The 14,748-nt window shown below is 44.4% G+C and overlaps 1 protein-coding gene across 4 annotated transcripts in view; it reads left to right on the top strand.

The window, feature by feature from the left end:
* The first annotated feature begins 332 nt into the window (after nt 1-332).
* gria3b (glutamate receptor, ionotropic, AMPA 3b) overlaps nt 333-14,748 on the top strand; it is a 107,422-nt gene continuing 93,006 nt past the window's right edge. For 2 of the 4 annotated variants that reach the window (XR_009931973.1, XM_062475735.1), the window contains exons 1-2: nt 333-1,035; nt 1,610-1,768. Coding sequence is in view for 3 of the 4 variants with exons in the window: in XM_062475735.1 (XP_062331719.1) it covers nt 957-1,035; nt 1,610-1,768 (238 nt within the window). In the remaining variant the exon portion in view is untranslated. The remainder of the gene's footprint in view (nt 1,036-1,609; nt 1,769-14,748) is intronic. The other 2 variants (XM_062475734.1, XM_062475733.1) reach the window with 2 other exon arrangements.

Raw genomic sequence — 14,748 nt, 5'->3', positions numbered from 1 at the left:
CTGCGACATCAGCACCATGGACAGTTCCGTGCGCTGCTACTTCTGTAGTGATGGAGGGAGAGAGAGAGAGAGAGAGAAATTACTTTTTTTTTTAGGTGAGTTGACGACCATTGGCTACAAATATTTATTTTTACTTTAGTACTTCCCAGTTATGTATCTAAACAACTCAAAACATCTTTGTGCGGCTATACCAGTGTTTTACTGTCTCTTAGATATGTACATTTTACAAAGATGAAAGGTCACATTTAATTGATTTCCATCACACTGACAACAATTTTGAACAACATTTCATATAAAATCAACGGACCACACCACTTGTGTTGTTTTCCTTTATTGGACGCGTTCTATCACCCTCCGTGCACACTGTCTAAGGAGATGCCGCAGCTGGAAGTGTTATGGGCGAATCGGATTCACTGGCAGTCTGAGATTGACGTGCTTCTTATCGATTGCGCCAACAGTAATGTTGACGAGCGCAGCACTTGGCTGCAGTAGTCGTACTCTATCGGGCAAGCCTTCTTGTGCATGGGGAAGCTTTTTAATTCAACGTCAGATCAAGTTTGATCAATATCGCCCCGTCGCCTCTGGTCCAATCGGAGTAGTCCGTTTTCTCAATAAGCTCTTCCCGTTTCTCCTCCACCATCTTTGGGATAAGTCCCTGTTTTTTCCCTCTCTCTCTTTCGCTCCCGCACTCTCTTTATATCTCCTTCTCTCTCTCTCTCTCTCTCTCTCTCTCTCTCTCTCTCTCTCTCTCGTCCTCATCTTTCTTTTTCTCCCCCTTACTCTTCGCAGTTCCAGAAAATTGCTCTGTAACCCGGTCTGCACCTGAATGAGCCTAATTGCTGCACTGTGAGCCACCATCGTAAATTGTAGGGATTTTCGTCTATCTCGGGTTGCATATGAATTTGTTGCTTAGACGGAGCCTGTTTCTGAGGAGTTGAATACACAGGTTGGAGAAAATGGCACATAGCATGGTTTTGTTTTTACTGTGGCTTTTTGGTAGATCATTCGGGGGATTTCCCAACCAGATTAATATAGGTGAGTGAATCGCTGTTGTTATTTGTCACGCAATCAGTTATTTTCTTACAGTTGGAAACGTTTTAGCGTCTTCGGGACATTGTTTTAGCGGGTTATCCGGTGTGTGGGGCAGCCTAGCTTCCATGGGTGAACGCGGCGAACTGGAATTTGGCCTGGGACTGTAGTTATGAATTTTGAGTAATTGTAACAACGAGAATTGAAAATAGACGAAACTCACAAGAGGGCTACACAAAAGTAGCCTATACATTCCGTGCTATGGATGATTAAAATCAGACATTTAGTCGAAGGTATTTGCAATTTATGATTCTGTAAACTGTTTTTAAGTAATTGGGGAAGATGATGTCAGAGGGAAAACAATGTGTGGTACTTTTTTAATACAAGAGCATATCAAAACAGCATTATGGATTATTTTAATGATGTCTGAAGACGTGCAACTGAACACAACCTCTCCCACAAGTTTCGCAGGGACGCCAAAAACGTGTTTTTCCTCCATACTTGCAATTGATTAAGAAACCTCTGATTAATGTCGGGTGGTGCTTAAGCTCGTGTTTAATCATCTGCGTTTTTTTAAAAGGCGGACTCTTTATGCGGTCTACGGTGCAGGAGCACAGCGCGTTCCGGTTCGCCGTTCAGCTTTACAACACCAACCAGAACACGACGGAGAAACCGTTCCATCTCAACTACAACGTAGACAACCTCGAGTCTTCTAACAGCTTCTCCGTTACACATGCGTGTAAGTCCCAAGAGTTTAAACAATGTTTCAACAGGACACGTTCACGGTCTCAATAAATCAGTGGAAAGCACACATTCACATCCTCCTCCTAGATTTCTGGTGCAACAACACAGAATTCAACCATTCTTCCAACACTTACATGACAAATTCCCAGTCAGCCCAAACCTTTGGGAGATAACCAGCTCAATGGGCCAGCCTCTTGATGTGAATGTACATGTGTGTTTAGGCCATCATAGTTCTTGGTTAGGACACTGCATGATACCTACTGTAATCCTGGCACTCTGCTGTGCTTTACCACAGGGGTATAATTGACAAACCACACAAATATAAGGACACCATTTGTTTGAAGTACGAATATCTTAATGGTCGAATTGCCCGCTTTGAGTATTTGTGCTTTTTTTGTGTGCATAAAGCATAATTTTTTGTGCGTTCGAACATCAAGTTTCCTTGGTAACGTGCTTAAAGCCGGTGGGCTCTTCCGGCCCTTCCGTGGAACCTTCCGTGGAGCGCAGAACATCAGCAGTTACACAACAGCGGTGGTGTCAAGGACTCCGAGTGGGAGGTTTGTGCCTGCTCTCTTCTGCGAGGCGGTGCTAACAGCACACAGCCAGGCACTGAGGTACAATAGCGGTTTTAATCTCCCAGTCTCAGCTTTGATCAGACGCATCATTCATCCACCCCTAAGCTTTTGGCCCCTAAATCACTGCGGCACTGGATAGCGATCAATGCAGGTTCTGCACCATCAATAAGGTTTGATTCTCCAGGTTTTTACTGCTGCTATGGTGACTGGGGGTCTTCAGTGTCCATCCACAGTGCTGTGGTTTGCAGTGTGTATGTGTGTGTGTGTGTGGGGGGGTCGATGTGGTAAATGACCCTGTGCTCAGACCCTCGGTCCCACTGGCCTTGTTGCTGATCATCAGCAGTCTGGACAAGCGCGGGTGGGAGGGAGAGGGGAGCCGAGGTGAAGGCAATACAGGCTGATGGTGTTATGTGTGTGTGCGTGTGTGTGTGCTGGTCCTGGTATGTGTTTGTGTAGGATGGTTCTAAGGAAGGAGAGGGGAGGTGAGGTGCAGGGAACACCAGCAGATGGAACGTGTGTGTGTACAGTATGTTTGGCTGTGTGTGTTTGTGTGTCATGGTCCAAAGTGAACCTGGTTTGTGTGTGATGCTTCTTGTGTGTGTCTACTTCGACTCTCCTCATGTCTAGAAGCCCTGCAGAGTCAGCTCATTAGCACCCACACCTCATAGGGCCTGGCTCGTGCTGTCATAGGACAAAGGGAGGAAAAAATCCATATCCCCTTGACCATCACCGGCCAATCAGCTGGGCAGTGTCAAGTAGGGGTTGGGGGAAGGGGCTCTGGGAGGTGAGAGAAGACGCTAAGCCCTCCCTCCCCGTTTCACACACGGCACTAGCGGTTCTTCGTAAAGCCCCCCCTTCCCGGTATCGCATGCAGCAGCTTTGACTGTTCCTCAACAAAACCCTTCCCCCTTCGCGTCTCGCCTCGATACCTATGGAAACAATAAGCAAATGAGTAAATAAATAAAAGATAACGGCGTGCAATTTCATGCATGTTGAGGGAGCAGGCAAGCAGGGGGGAAAGAGAGAGGCTAGATATTGGAATAAAAATAATTGCGGATGCAAAGACAAGGGAGAAAGAGTAAGAGAGAGAGAGAGAGAGAGAGAGAGGGGGAACCAGAGGGAGAGAGTGTGCAAAAAGAGTGAGTGTGAGAGAGAGAAATAGGCAAGACTGTGGGAAGAGAAAGAGGGAGTAAAGAAGGGTTATGGAAGGATCTCCGGTGGGAGCCTCGGCCCCATTTCTGCCTCGTCTCTCCTCTCTCTCTCTCTCTCTCTTTCCATCCACACCCCCTCCCCCTTCTCTCTCACAACTCCACAGCTATCTGAGTCTCAGGCCTGTCTCAGGTACTCTGTCTGAGAAACCTGGCTGCCTTTGATGAAGCATGGATGAGATTCCGACCGGAGGAAAAGGTGCTGCAGCAGAGCTGGGGGATCCACTATGAAGTTGTCAACTGCCATTACGCCGTCGGACTGGAACACCTTGCTTCCTTTGATCTGTTTGTGTTTTGTGATCATCTGTGAATGAGCCCCTTTCCACTGTACAGCTCTCCGGTGTGTGCTAATACTCAACACTGATGATAAACAGCTTGCGCTAAACATAGCCTCGCCTAGTGGATTCAACATAGCGAATGCTGGTCCAAACTTCAAGGGGGAGGTTTAGGTCAGTGGCGGAGCGCTTGACTGCAGATCAAGAGGTTGCAAGTCCAAATCCCCACCTGTATGTCGCTTTGGATGAAATGATCTGCTAAAGGAGTATGTTCTTACAGTAATATGGCATGATGGTTGTCAAGCTCTCCTGGAGTTTCTAGTTTCTGTGGTCTATTGTTTGATAATAGTGACAATGACATTATTTCTAGTCTGAGGCCTCTTAAAGCTGAGGATACTGTCTACAGATAGGATCCTGGAAATCTTGTCACGCTAGCATCCAGCAGTCAGCTCTGTCTGAGTGCTAGAGAGCTGGAGTGCTTTGAGATTTGGCATCTTCAAAAGGCTGAGTGACACTAGAGTTCGAACACAGGGAGGATTCTCCGACAAAGCAAAGGGATGTGCTAGTGTTCTCTTCCAAGCCTCCACCTCCCAACAGCTCTCATGTGGAATTGGTTCAGTTTTGTATGGCAAAACTTTATTTCTTCCTTTGTGTGCTGTAGATCCACATGCATGGTGGGTCTACATGCAAGGCTAGCTGTTGTTTGAGAGGGCTGTGTTAGTCAGTGAGCTACTTGCTAGGCATGTTAGGGTGAATGGGCCAATAGGCTTCCTACAAGGCATGTTAGTATGAATGGGCTAATGTGCTGCCTACTCGGCCTGATAGGGTGACTAGACCAACGGGCTGCCTGCCAACATTGGCCAGTTTTCTGCATGCTACTGTAGGCATGTTAAGGCCATATTAGAGTGTCTAGAGGACACACACTGGACCCCCACACACACACACACACACACACACACACACACACACACACACACACACACACACACACACACACACACAGATGACTTTGAAGACCTGTGTCAGCAGTGGATAACACCACTAGTCTCAGCAAATACAGTCAAGAATTCAGCCAACTGGCATTTTACATACAATGTGTGGAGTAAGTCTAAGTTGACTCGAGCTTTCATTTCTTTGATAAAAATGTCACACAACGTGACGGCTTGCAGTTTAGCTGCGAAGAATTTGAGTGACAGCACAATTTAGTGTCCTCTTGCAAAATGTTTTGCTCTCCCTGGCCTTAGAGAGAAATATGATTCTAAAAAGGAATAATTTGAACCCTGCTCTGGTGATTGAAGCGGCGCAGCATCAGACAGAAGCAGTAGATCCTTGATACGTAAAACTGCTGTGTCTTTTATCTACAGGACCATAAAGGTTTGCTAAAGATTTCTTTGGTTCTGTGTTTTTGTTGTGTCGTAAAAAAAAAATAGCAAAGTTCTAAATCTTAGAATGCCCCTTTTTAAAAATGAACTTTTTTTGCATGAACTTGCAAACCCCCCTTCCCAACACACACAGTCGACAGTGAATTTAGAAGAGATTCTTTTAAGTCTGTTTAAAGTCTTTGTACGCAGTATTAATTGAATTAGTGACTGGCAGCAAAACAATGCGTCTTGGCTTAATCCTGGAGGCTCCTCTTTGTACCGCCTCAGCTTGCCGAACCGTGGGGGCCGCAATACTGTTGCTACTTTGAAGTGACATCAGAAATTGAGAAATCCGTAATTACCTTGGCTGGCTCTGTAATGGACGAGGGGGCTGGAAGTCAGGTACCCTGGTACTCACTCACAGACACACACGCATGCACGGATACAACCACACACGCTTGAACACAGGCACACAAACGGGTTCAAAGCTCAGGGTGTCTGCCAGTGAGAAGAAAGCCACAAAGACAGACCTCAATGTTGTGACGATGACGGTGGCTGGCCACACTAATGGCCCTTCTGGCCCTCTGCTCGCTCTTTTAATGTGTTGTTCCTTTTCTCTCTCCACCTGAGGGGAGAAAACACGCCACTCCTTTGTCTTTAGATTTTTCATTCTCCTTTATACTTTTATCTCTCTCCCTCTTTCTCATCTCTCTTTTGCTCTCTGTCTCCCTGTCTTTATCCTTCTACCGTTCTCCTTTATCTCTCTTTCCTTTTCTATCCATTCTGAAGCTTACTCACCTTGATTCAGAAGTTAAAGGAGGGAATTTGCGATACTTGGTTCTTTCATCTCACCTTCTCATCTCCCTACAACACGCTTGCACATACCTCATGCTGTCATTAAGCTAATGGTGTGTGTCCCCAGGCTTTCACACAGACCCAGCCCTCCTGCATAGGCTGCTCCATGGTGCTGCAGATTCTTACCGAACAATAACCTGGCAGACGGCCGTACTGGAAAGCTAAGCCACTCAGCAACATTCCCAAGCTGAAACTGGTCTGTGTCATTAGCCGTGGCTAGATTGTGGCTAGAACTCTCCTCAGTCAGGAAATTATAAAAAATAAAAAAAACTAGAGAGGGTACAATTTCTGGGGAAATTGTAGGGTGTGCTTGCTTGCGTCGGTTGCACAGGGGTCCGTTTTTGGATGACATTTTTACAACTGATATTTCTGTATATTTTATATAAAAATGCATACTTTATTCATAATTATTCATAAAGATTACATAGATTTAAAAGCATTTTTTTTGCTGCTCATTTACAACTGAAAATACGAGTGAAGTGTAGAATGAAATAGATGTCTTCTCATTTCCCCTGCAAGAGGCAGCCTCATAGCTGAATCAAAACAAATACATTTGGCAGACCGGTGCAAAAATTGACCTAATCTCTATGACTTAAACGTCCTTTTAAGTTTTTCCCTTCTCGTGATATTTTAAGGCATTTAGCCTACTCATATTGCATTCATTCATGAATAAAGAACCTCCTTTGAAGATTATTCTACGACGTTACCGGCAGTAGAAGATGGAATCGCGATTCAAACAGTACCATCTGCTAACTGAAAATATGCCCCAAAAAACGTAAATAAGCTTGACATTTATTTAGTGGAAAATCGCTTTCATAAAAAGCTCACTGGTAGCGATCGTTGTCAGTAACAACGCCAAGTGCGATATAGCCCTGTGTGGAGAGCTGCCCCGGTAAATTGTACTACTTTAGTACAGTAGACTACTGCTGTGTTCATCTTGGTAGCGATTGCGTTGGTTGAATTGGATTTAACGTTCCGTTGTACGGTTTAGGCTGAAATTAATTATTTTCATGAACAGATTGACAAAGTTTAGGCTGTGGCAATGAAGTTAAGGTTAGTAGTTAGATAGATTTTTGATTTAAGTAAGGGGAGTGCCGGACATGTTCTGTCGCCGTTTGACTTCCTACAGCTGTGTAGATGTTTTTGTAGTGTCTCGCGTAGGCTACAGCATTGCAGTGAGCAACACTGGTTTGAAACCACAGGTAATGATAATTTCACCCACAAATCGTTTACTTGTAATGTAATGTCATAATAAATCCTACAACGAAAATGTATTTGTGAGGAATGTTTATTTTAACGATTGAAAACAGAGGCATCATAGACCACTGTAGTATGTGTTGCCCGGGCAACAGAGGCTAATGTCATGATGCTAATACTTCCGAAAGTAGATGTACTTCCTTAATAATATCAGCTTATATTGTACATTACACGTCACAATTGTGTGTCATATCACAAAGTAAAATTAGTAAATAGTTATCACCCTGGCCTCTTTGCTTGTGGCGTTTCTGCAGCTGCCTTGCAGTAAAGCAGTTAGCTTAGCTATCTCCCAGAAGTTAACCCTTGTGCTGCCTTCGGGTCACATGACCAAAAGGTTCATAACGAACCATCGTTGTGTTTACCCAATTTTACCCAATACAAAAACAAATAAAAATCATTTTCTTTTAACCTTCGCAATGTGGAGGGTCTGAGACAGCCTGACGGTTAAAAGAAAATGCTTCACTTTGTTTTTGTATGCGGTAAAGTTGTCACAATACGACGGTGGGTAACAATGACTGATGGGTCAGAATGACCCGAAGAGAACACAAGGGTTAACGAGCTGCTAAACTAATGTTCTGCTAGAGGTAGTCACGCGAGTTTTCATGACGTTAGTGACGTAAGTAGCGTCATTGACTGTGGCTAGCAAGTTAGCCACCGTTAGCTTCACTTTTCACCACAAAAACTTAATTTCCACTTAAACCATACAACGGAACGTAAATCCCAATAGAAGCAACTCAATCGCTACCAAGACGAAACTTTTGACACATAGGTTGTCTATGTAGGCCAAATATTGACTGAGTTTTAGGGGGGCAAAAAGAATAAAAAGAATAACTAGAAAAGGCATTTCCTGCTGAAAATGCGTTGGAATGCTGAAATTTGAAGAAAAAAAATTAAATGGCTGAAAATACAGAAATGAGAAAATACCCGCAAGCTGAAAGCTGAAATTGATTTTAAAAATGTGTGATTCACACAAAAGAGGGAGTGTGGAAGCTGAACTGCATCATCTAACAAAGCTAAGAGCTTATAGCCTACAATGCGGGAGCAGCTGAAAGCTGAACTGTTAAACAGAAGAAGTAGGCTAGCTAGTCATAACAAGAATATTATAGTTTTAACAGCTGAAATTATAGTTGGGGTAGTTATAGCTGTAGCCTATCATTGAGTGCGTTTACTCAGCTTTCTTAGTAGGATTCAATGTGTTGATTGAATGAAACATACAGTAGTAGGGCCGATACAGGAAGACACGGCGACACTTTGTTGCAGAAGGATGATGGTGCAAGTTTTGTCCGTGGAGCATACAACGATTAATAAAAAGAATCATGTAGACGCGTTTATTGAGTAATCGCATAACTAATTACACATGTAAACGGAGTAATCGTATTATTGGCATAAACCGACAATTGCTAGTAATCGGGTTTCTCATGGTCAAGTAAACGCACCAATCACCTGTGTGAGAGACTGAGTGGTGCGTGTCTGTCGTTGCCACGGTGATGGTGTAGCTATGATTGCTAACGCGCTGAGGACAGAGAATAACAGAAATGTAGCTACAATCCACACCTCAAACAAGTTAACCTAGACGCAAAACTGTACGTCCAATCCCAAAAATAAGGATATTTTCCGAGACCCAAGACTCTGCCGAAACCAGAGATATTCTTTATATGTCTGTGCAGTCAGAAATACGACTCTACCTGCAGTTTCAAAAACGTGTTCCTTCTGCTTTCCTGGTGCATGTTTGTTAGGTTGCCAGAGCGTTGGAGCAGCTGTGATCGCTAACGAGCTGGGCAGAGAGAATAACTAATGTAGCTAGAATCCACACCTCAAACAAGTTAACCTAGACGCAAAACTATACGTCCTATTAAAAAAATAAGGATATTTTCCGAGACCCAAGACTCTGCCGAAACCAGAGATATTCTTTATATGTCTGTGCAGTCAGAAATACGACTCTACCTGCAGTTTCAAAAACGTGTTCCTTCTGCTTTCCTGGTGCATGTTTGTTAGGTTGCCAGAGCGTTGGAGCAGCTGTGATCGCTAACGAGCTGGGCAGAGAGAATAACTAATGTAGCTAGAATCCACACCTCAAACAAGTTAACCTAGACGCAAAACTATACGTCCTATTAAAAAAATAAGGATATTTTCCGAGACCCAAGACTCTGCCTAAACCAGAGATATTCTTTATATGTCTGTGCAGTCAGAAATACGACTCTACCTGCAGTTTCGAAAACGTGTTCCTTTTGCTTTCCTGGTGCATGTTTGTTTGGTTGCCACGGTGATGGCGCAGCTGTGATGGCTAACGAGCTAGGCAGAGAGAAAAACGAACATTTACCTAGCATCCACACCAAACAAGTTGACCTAGACGCAAAACTATACGTCCAATCCAAAAAATAAGGATATTTTCCGAGACCCAAGACTCTGCCGAAACCAGAGATGTCCTTTATATTTATGTGCGGTCAGAAATACGACTCTACCGGCAGTTTCAAAATCTTGTTCTTTTTGCTTTCTCTGACGATTTTGTCACCAGATTTGCATTGGTCTCTATGGGGCGAGAGTTGGAATTTGTCTCGCTTTCGTGGGGCTCTGAACAAATGTGTACGTCTGTTGGATTCAACAGACAACTGTCTACGACCAGCACAAAATTAGCTATCTATTGATCCAAAAATGAAGCATGAAGAGCGAAAATTGTGGCAATGCTGGCAAACTAGAAATATTTTTTCAACGACATCCGAAGCTGCCCTCCACTCTAAGCGTTTCAGTCTGCACTCTAGGGTTTCACGTACACACCCATGTAAATCTCAGAAACGGCTTGAAAAAGTCATGAAACATAATCAGTGATATTGAAAAAGGTTGAATAGATATCAAAAAGCTGAATTATTTAAAAATAGTTTAGGGTTTTGTCAACATTTTAAAGTTTAAAAGGTGGCTCTAGCTGAAAGATTGAGGAAGAAGAAGGATTTGGAAGTTGAAGAAGTTTAAAGAAGTTTGAGAGGATTTGAAAGAAAACTCCATTGGAAACCCATGTTAAAAATATTATGATTATTGATTTATATTAATTCAAGCATAAGAGGTACAAAGCTGAAAAGTCATAGCAGGAATGGCCTGAAACTGCTGAATTTTTTGATAGCTGAACGGTTTTAATAGCTGAAGATTTGAAGGCGCTGAAACGTGCCACCGAAGAAATAGAATAAGAAGTTGAATAAAGATTCAAAGAACAATACTTGGAATGCTGAAGCAGCATTCCAACAATAAGAAGTTGAATAAAGATTCAAAGAACAATACTTGGAATGCAGAAGCAGCATTCCAACAATAATAATATATATGTGAGAGAACAAAGGTTGTGCCCTTGCCGAAGGCAAAGCACACCCAATACCGAGATGCGCCGCAATTGTGTTCACCTTTCATCCATTGCCAGGCGGGAGGACAGGGCAGAGAGGAGCTGGCTGGCTTCTGTGGTGGAGTGGGTCACCGTGGGCGCGCGAGGGGGAGGGGCAGCATATTAACACTCCTCTGACTGAACAGGACAGTTGGCTGGCTGTGAGAGAGGATGAGAGGATGAGAAGATGGGAGATGGACAGGCCTGCGTGAGCCTGCTGCGATGTGAACACAGCTTGCATGATACGGTGTCTGAGTGCATCACCGTGACTGGATACACTCAGAGTGGGTGAGATGTATGGGACCCGACCAGAGATCAGGGATGATATGCATGTGAAAGAGAGGTGGGTGACATAATATGAGACTACTGGTCTGATACTGAAATGACTCACTGATTCAGTATATGAAAAATTGTGTGTCTTTATTTCTGTTAGTTTGATATGATAGATTGGAGATATGGAAGACAGAAGGTGTTGGAATGATGTGGAATTGTTGGTGAAGGAAGTATCTGATCAGAAACATAGTCTATACTTTGGTCTCCCCACATAGAACAATAATGACTTCTCAGAGGACTGAGAACTAATTTCCTGCCTTATGCCCCCACTGTCCTTTCTCATCTCCCCTCCTTCTCTCCTCTGATCTCCCCTACTCTTCTCTCCTTTCATCTCCCCTCTCACCTGTCCCCTCTCCCCTGTCCCCTCTCCACTCTCTTCCTCCTCTTCTCCTTTGGGATCACATGCTAGGACCCTTACGGATAGGTGTGACCTGAACAAAGACAGAGTGAGAATGAGGAAGATGGTAGGAGAGGAAGGAAGAAAGATGAAGGGAAGAAGGAGGCGGTGGTTTAAGGAGCTTGAGGTTAACTGTTATGGGAGATGGTGAAAGAAAAAGGGGAGAGTGGAATCTGACAGATAGAAAGAGCGATGGTTCAACAGAAACCCTGTCAATGTGTGTGTGCGTGTAGTGCATGACAGAGTGTGACTATGTGTGAGGGAGCAAGCTCTTCAGGCTGCAGAGAGCGTTATCACTGGGTCATTCAACGATGTCCCAGCTGGGTTTGAGGTCCAAAAGGAGACCCTTTTATGAGCACACACGCACACTGTACCATTGCGCAGAAAAGCATTGTTCCAGGGGCTGTCTACCTACATTCACTAAAACAATAACATTTTACGTGACACAATTTGACTTACTATGTAGTCCTAGCCTTGTCTTTTTTTACAGAGAGACACCATCTGTTCAAGATGTGTTAACTTTTAAAGACAATATGGAACACCAAGGATGCAGAACTGAACATTACATAAAAGCTAAGATCAACTGATCCAAGTAGAATGACGTGCAGATCTGGGTGGAAGATCATGACTATGCAAAAAAAGGGAGAGAAATATGAAACGTGGGGGCCGAGGGTGATGTCATTTTACTGGGAAATGCAGCAGTGGGCTGACTGGCTGGCTGGGCTGGGTTTGGAGCCCAGTTGGGGGAGGACATGGTTGAGGCTGGAGTCAGAGGAGCGGTGAGGACAGGGATGAGGTTACGTTCCTGGGATTCCTAAGGAACCGGAGGCAGGGAGAGTTCTGGACTGAGATAGGAGAAGAACAACACAGAAGTGTAGGTGTGAAGCAGGAAGGGGTTAGGAACAATACTCACATTTGGCTAATGTTAGATGTTAAGGAGTGTCTGCGTGGAGGGTCAGAGGTTCAAGTCCCACCTAAATAGACCAGGTGGATAAAGTTGGTGAAAAGGTTTTATGGCAAACACTAATGAGTTAGCTGCTTTTGTTTTTGTGTCTTATTTTCTCATATTCAAAGGCCAAAACTCAGAGTGAGAGATTTGGAAATAACCAGAGTGAGAGATTTGACAAGAAGCGCTGCAGTGGTTTCAAGACCCGCTTGGTGCACAGAAAGAGGCCATGATGGGATTCTAAGGGGGGAATCATGGGCCACCACTACGCCAAGGTAGTTTCTACATCATGAATTGTTTATCTAAATATCAAAGATATCCTCTTTTAAGAAGTTGACGCGGGGAGAAGTTGCTGCTGTCGGCTGTGTTTGTCTTGGAAGGTGACACGGCAAATGTGGTTTGGAGAAAACACAGTTGGCTTTTCTACACCTCTTCCTCATGCTTTTTGGCTCATTGTTGTGAGTGTAACCTTAACTATCAGAAAACGTGAGCAGAGCGACACCTTCTAAATACAAGCAGTATTTTCTGGTCCACAATGAATGAACTGAGCTTGAGTGTGTCTTTTTCTTCGCCTGAGATCCTAATGTTGATGAACTTGTCTATCTATTGTGACGTGACTTTCCTGTTGTTGAAAGTTTCAAAATTCCCTATTGATTTTCATTAAATGTTCTCCGTGTGTTTGGATTGTGCTCTGGGAGGGGGACTCTAAGTTGGACTCTAAACAGGCTGCACTCCTGATTGCTGGCCATAGATCCGGTGCTGAGTGATGGATTATTTAACACTCACCAGTACAAGTCAGAGATACGACGTAGGTTTGTTCAGCCAATCAACGTTGAGAACTGGTCAGACGGTTTGGCATACTGGTGGAGAGTGGACCATAGCTTTCATCCATGACGCTTTACAGTTTGGACACCGTAAAATACACATCAGGCACAATTGATCATTCACACATGCACTTGGGCATACCTTTTCCGATACAGGGACTGAATACTTTACCAAGCTTGTGTGTGATTGGCTTTTTCTCGGAGACTGACCCCTGGCACCACTCCTCCTGTACGAGCCATATCTTCTGTCACCGTGGTGATCTGTGTGTCTTTGTGCAGCTGTAACTCACACACATCGACAGGGTTAGTCTGTGGTGCTTTATTGAAGATGATATCAGCCTGGAGACGTGGAGATGGAGCAGGGGGCCAAGCTGACCACTAAAACAGCAAAAACAAACACAGTGGAGAAGACCTTGCATGCAGGGAGACCTAAATTAAAGGTCTCTGTATGTGTGTGTATGTGTGTGTGTGTGTGTGTGTTGGAAGACTCTGAAGTCTAAGGAACATTAAACACACTCTCCGTCACACTCCATACTGTTTACTATAAGAGAAATAATCCTGCGTCGCAGATACTTTCCAAATCAAACCAATGGGCATCGTTGGCATGTACTGTGGGGTGGAGGTCTGGGAGGCCGGGTGTGTGTGTGTATTTAAGTGTGTGTGTGCACATGTGCGTGTCTTCGTGTGCGTGTCCGTGCATGCCAGCGAGCTAGTGATTGTCGCTCTTGCATTCTTTATCTGACTAAAGGGCAGCTCTGAAGGAGACTGAGGCCGGCCTGTTTGTGGGGAATTTCAGGAACTCATTTAGCCTTCGCCTCCGAGGGAGAAAAGAGAACGAGAAAGAATAGGGAGGAAAAAGAACGAACAATCCCGAAAACTTGTCGGATAGAAAGATCTCTGGCCTTGGAGTCAGTCAGCATTTTCTCTCCTCTCTCTCCCTCTTTCATTCCATCTCTCCTGACAAAGCCAGGCACAGTTGCCTCCAGCAGGCAGAGCAGACCCAATCAGCTAGTGGCCATTCAGACGACAGAGCAATAATACCTGTAATCAGGGAATCAGTAATCCTCTACTTGAGTTGGTGAAGCACATCCTGATCCTGCCTCATCAAGGCCGACTGCTCTGGTCTAGATCGGGGTGGAGGGCAAAGGAGTGCGCAGGAGAAGGAGGGTGAGATTAGGAGAGAGAGAGAAGAGAGAGAGAGAGAGAGAAGAGACAGAAAGAGAGAGAGAGAGAAGAGAAGAGACAGAAAGAGGAAGAGTGAGAGGGAAGACAGTGAAAGAGCAATAAAGAGAGAGAGGAAAATGGTAGCAACAGCCTCTGGCTCTATTGTCCTGAGCAAGATTAAGGTTTACGAGAGGAACCCGCGCTTTCATTTCGAGAAGAACCAGATAATAAAGACAATAACTGGGGTTCTAGTCTCCAACAACCTCCCCACAGTGCACCAGGAGTGAATCATCGGCACTTCATTGTTTAGATTCCCTGTGTCACTCAGTGTGTTTATCGTTAAGTGTATGTGTGGGATTGTGTGTGTGAGCATGCATTGGGAGGTTGATTTCTGAGCTATGGGGGAGAGAGAAAGA

Source organism: Osmerus eperlanus, chromosome 13, assembly GCF_963692335.1.
Source record: "Osmerus eperlanus chromosome 13, fOsmEpe2.1, whole genome shotgun sequence".
NCBI classification, from domain to species: Eukaryota; Metazoa; Chordata; class Actinopteri; order Osmeriformes; family Osmeridae; genus Osmerus; species Osmerus eperlanus.
This window is presented reverse-complemented; position numbering and strand designations above follow the sequence as displayed.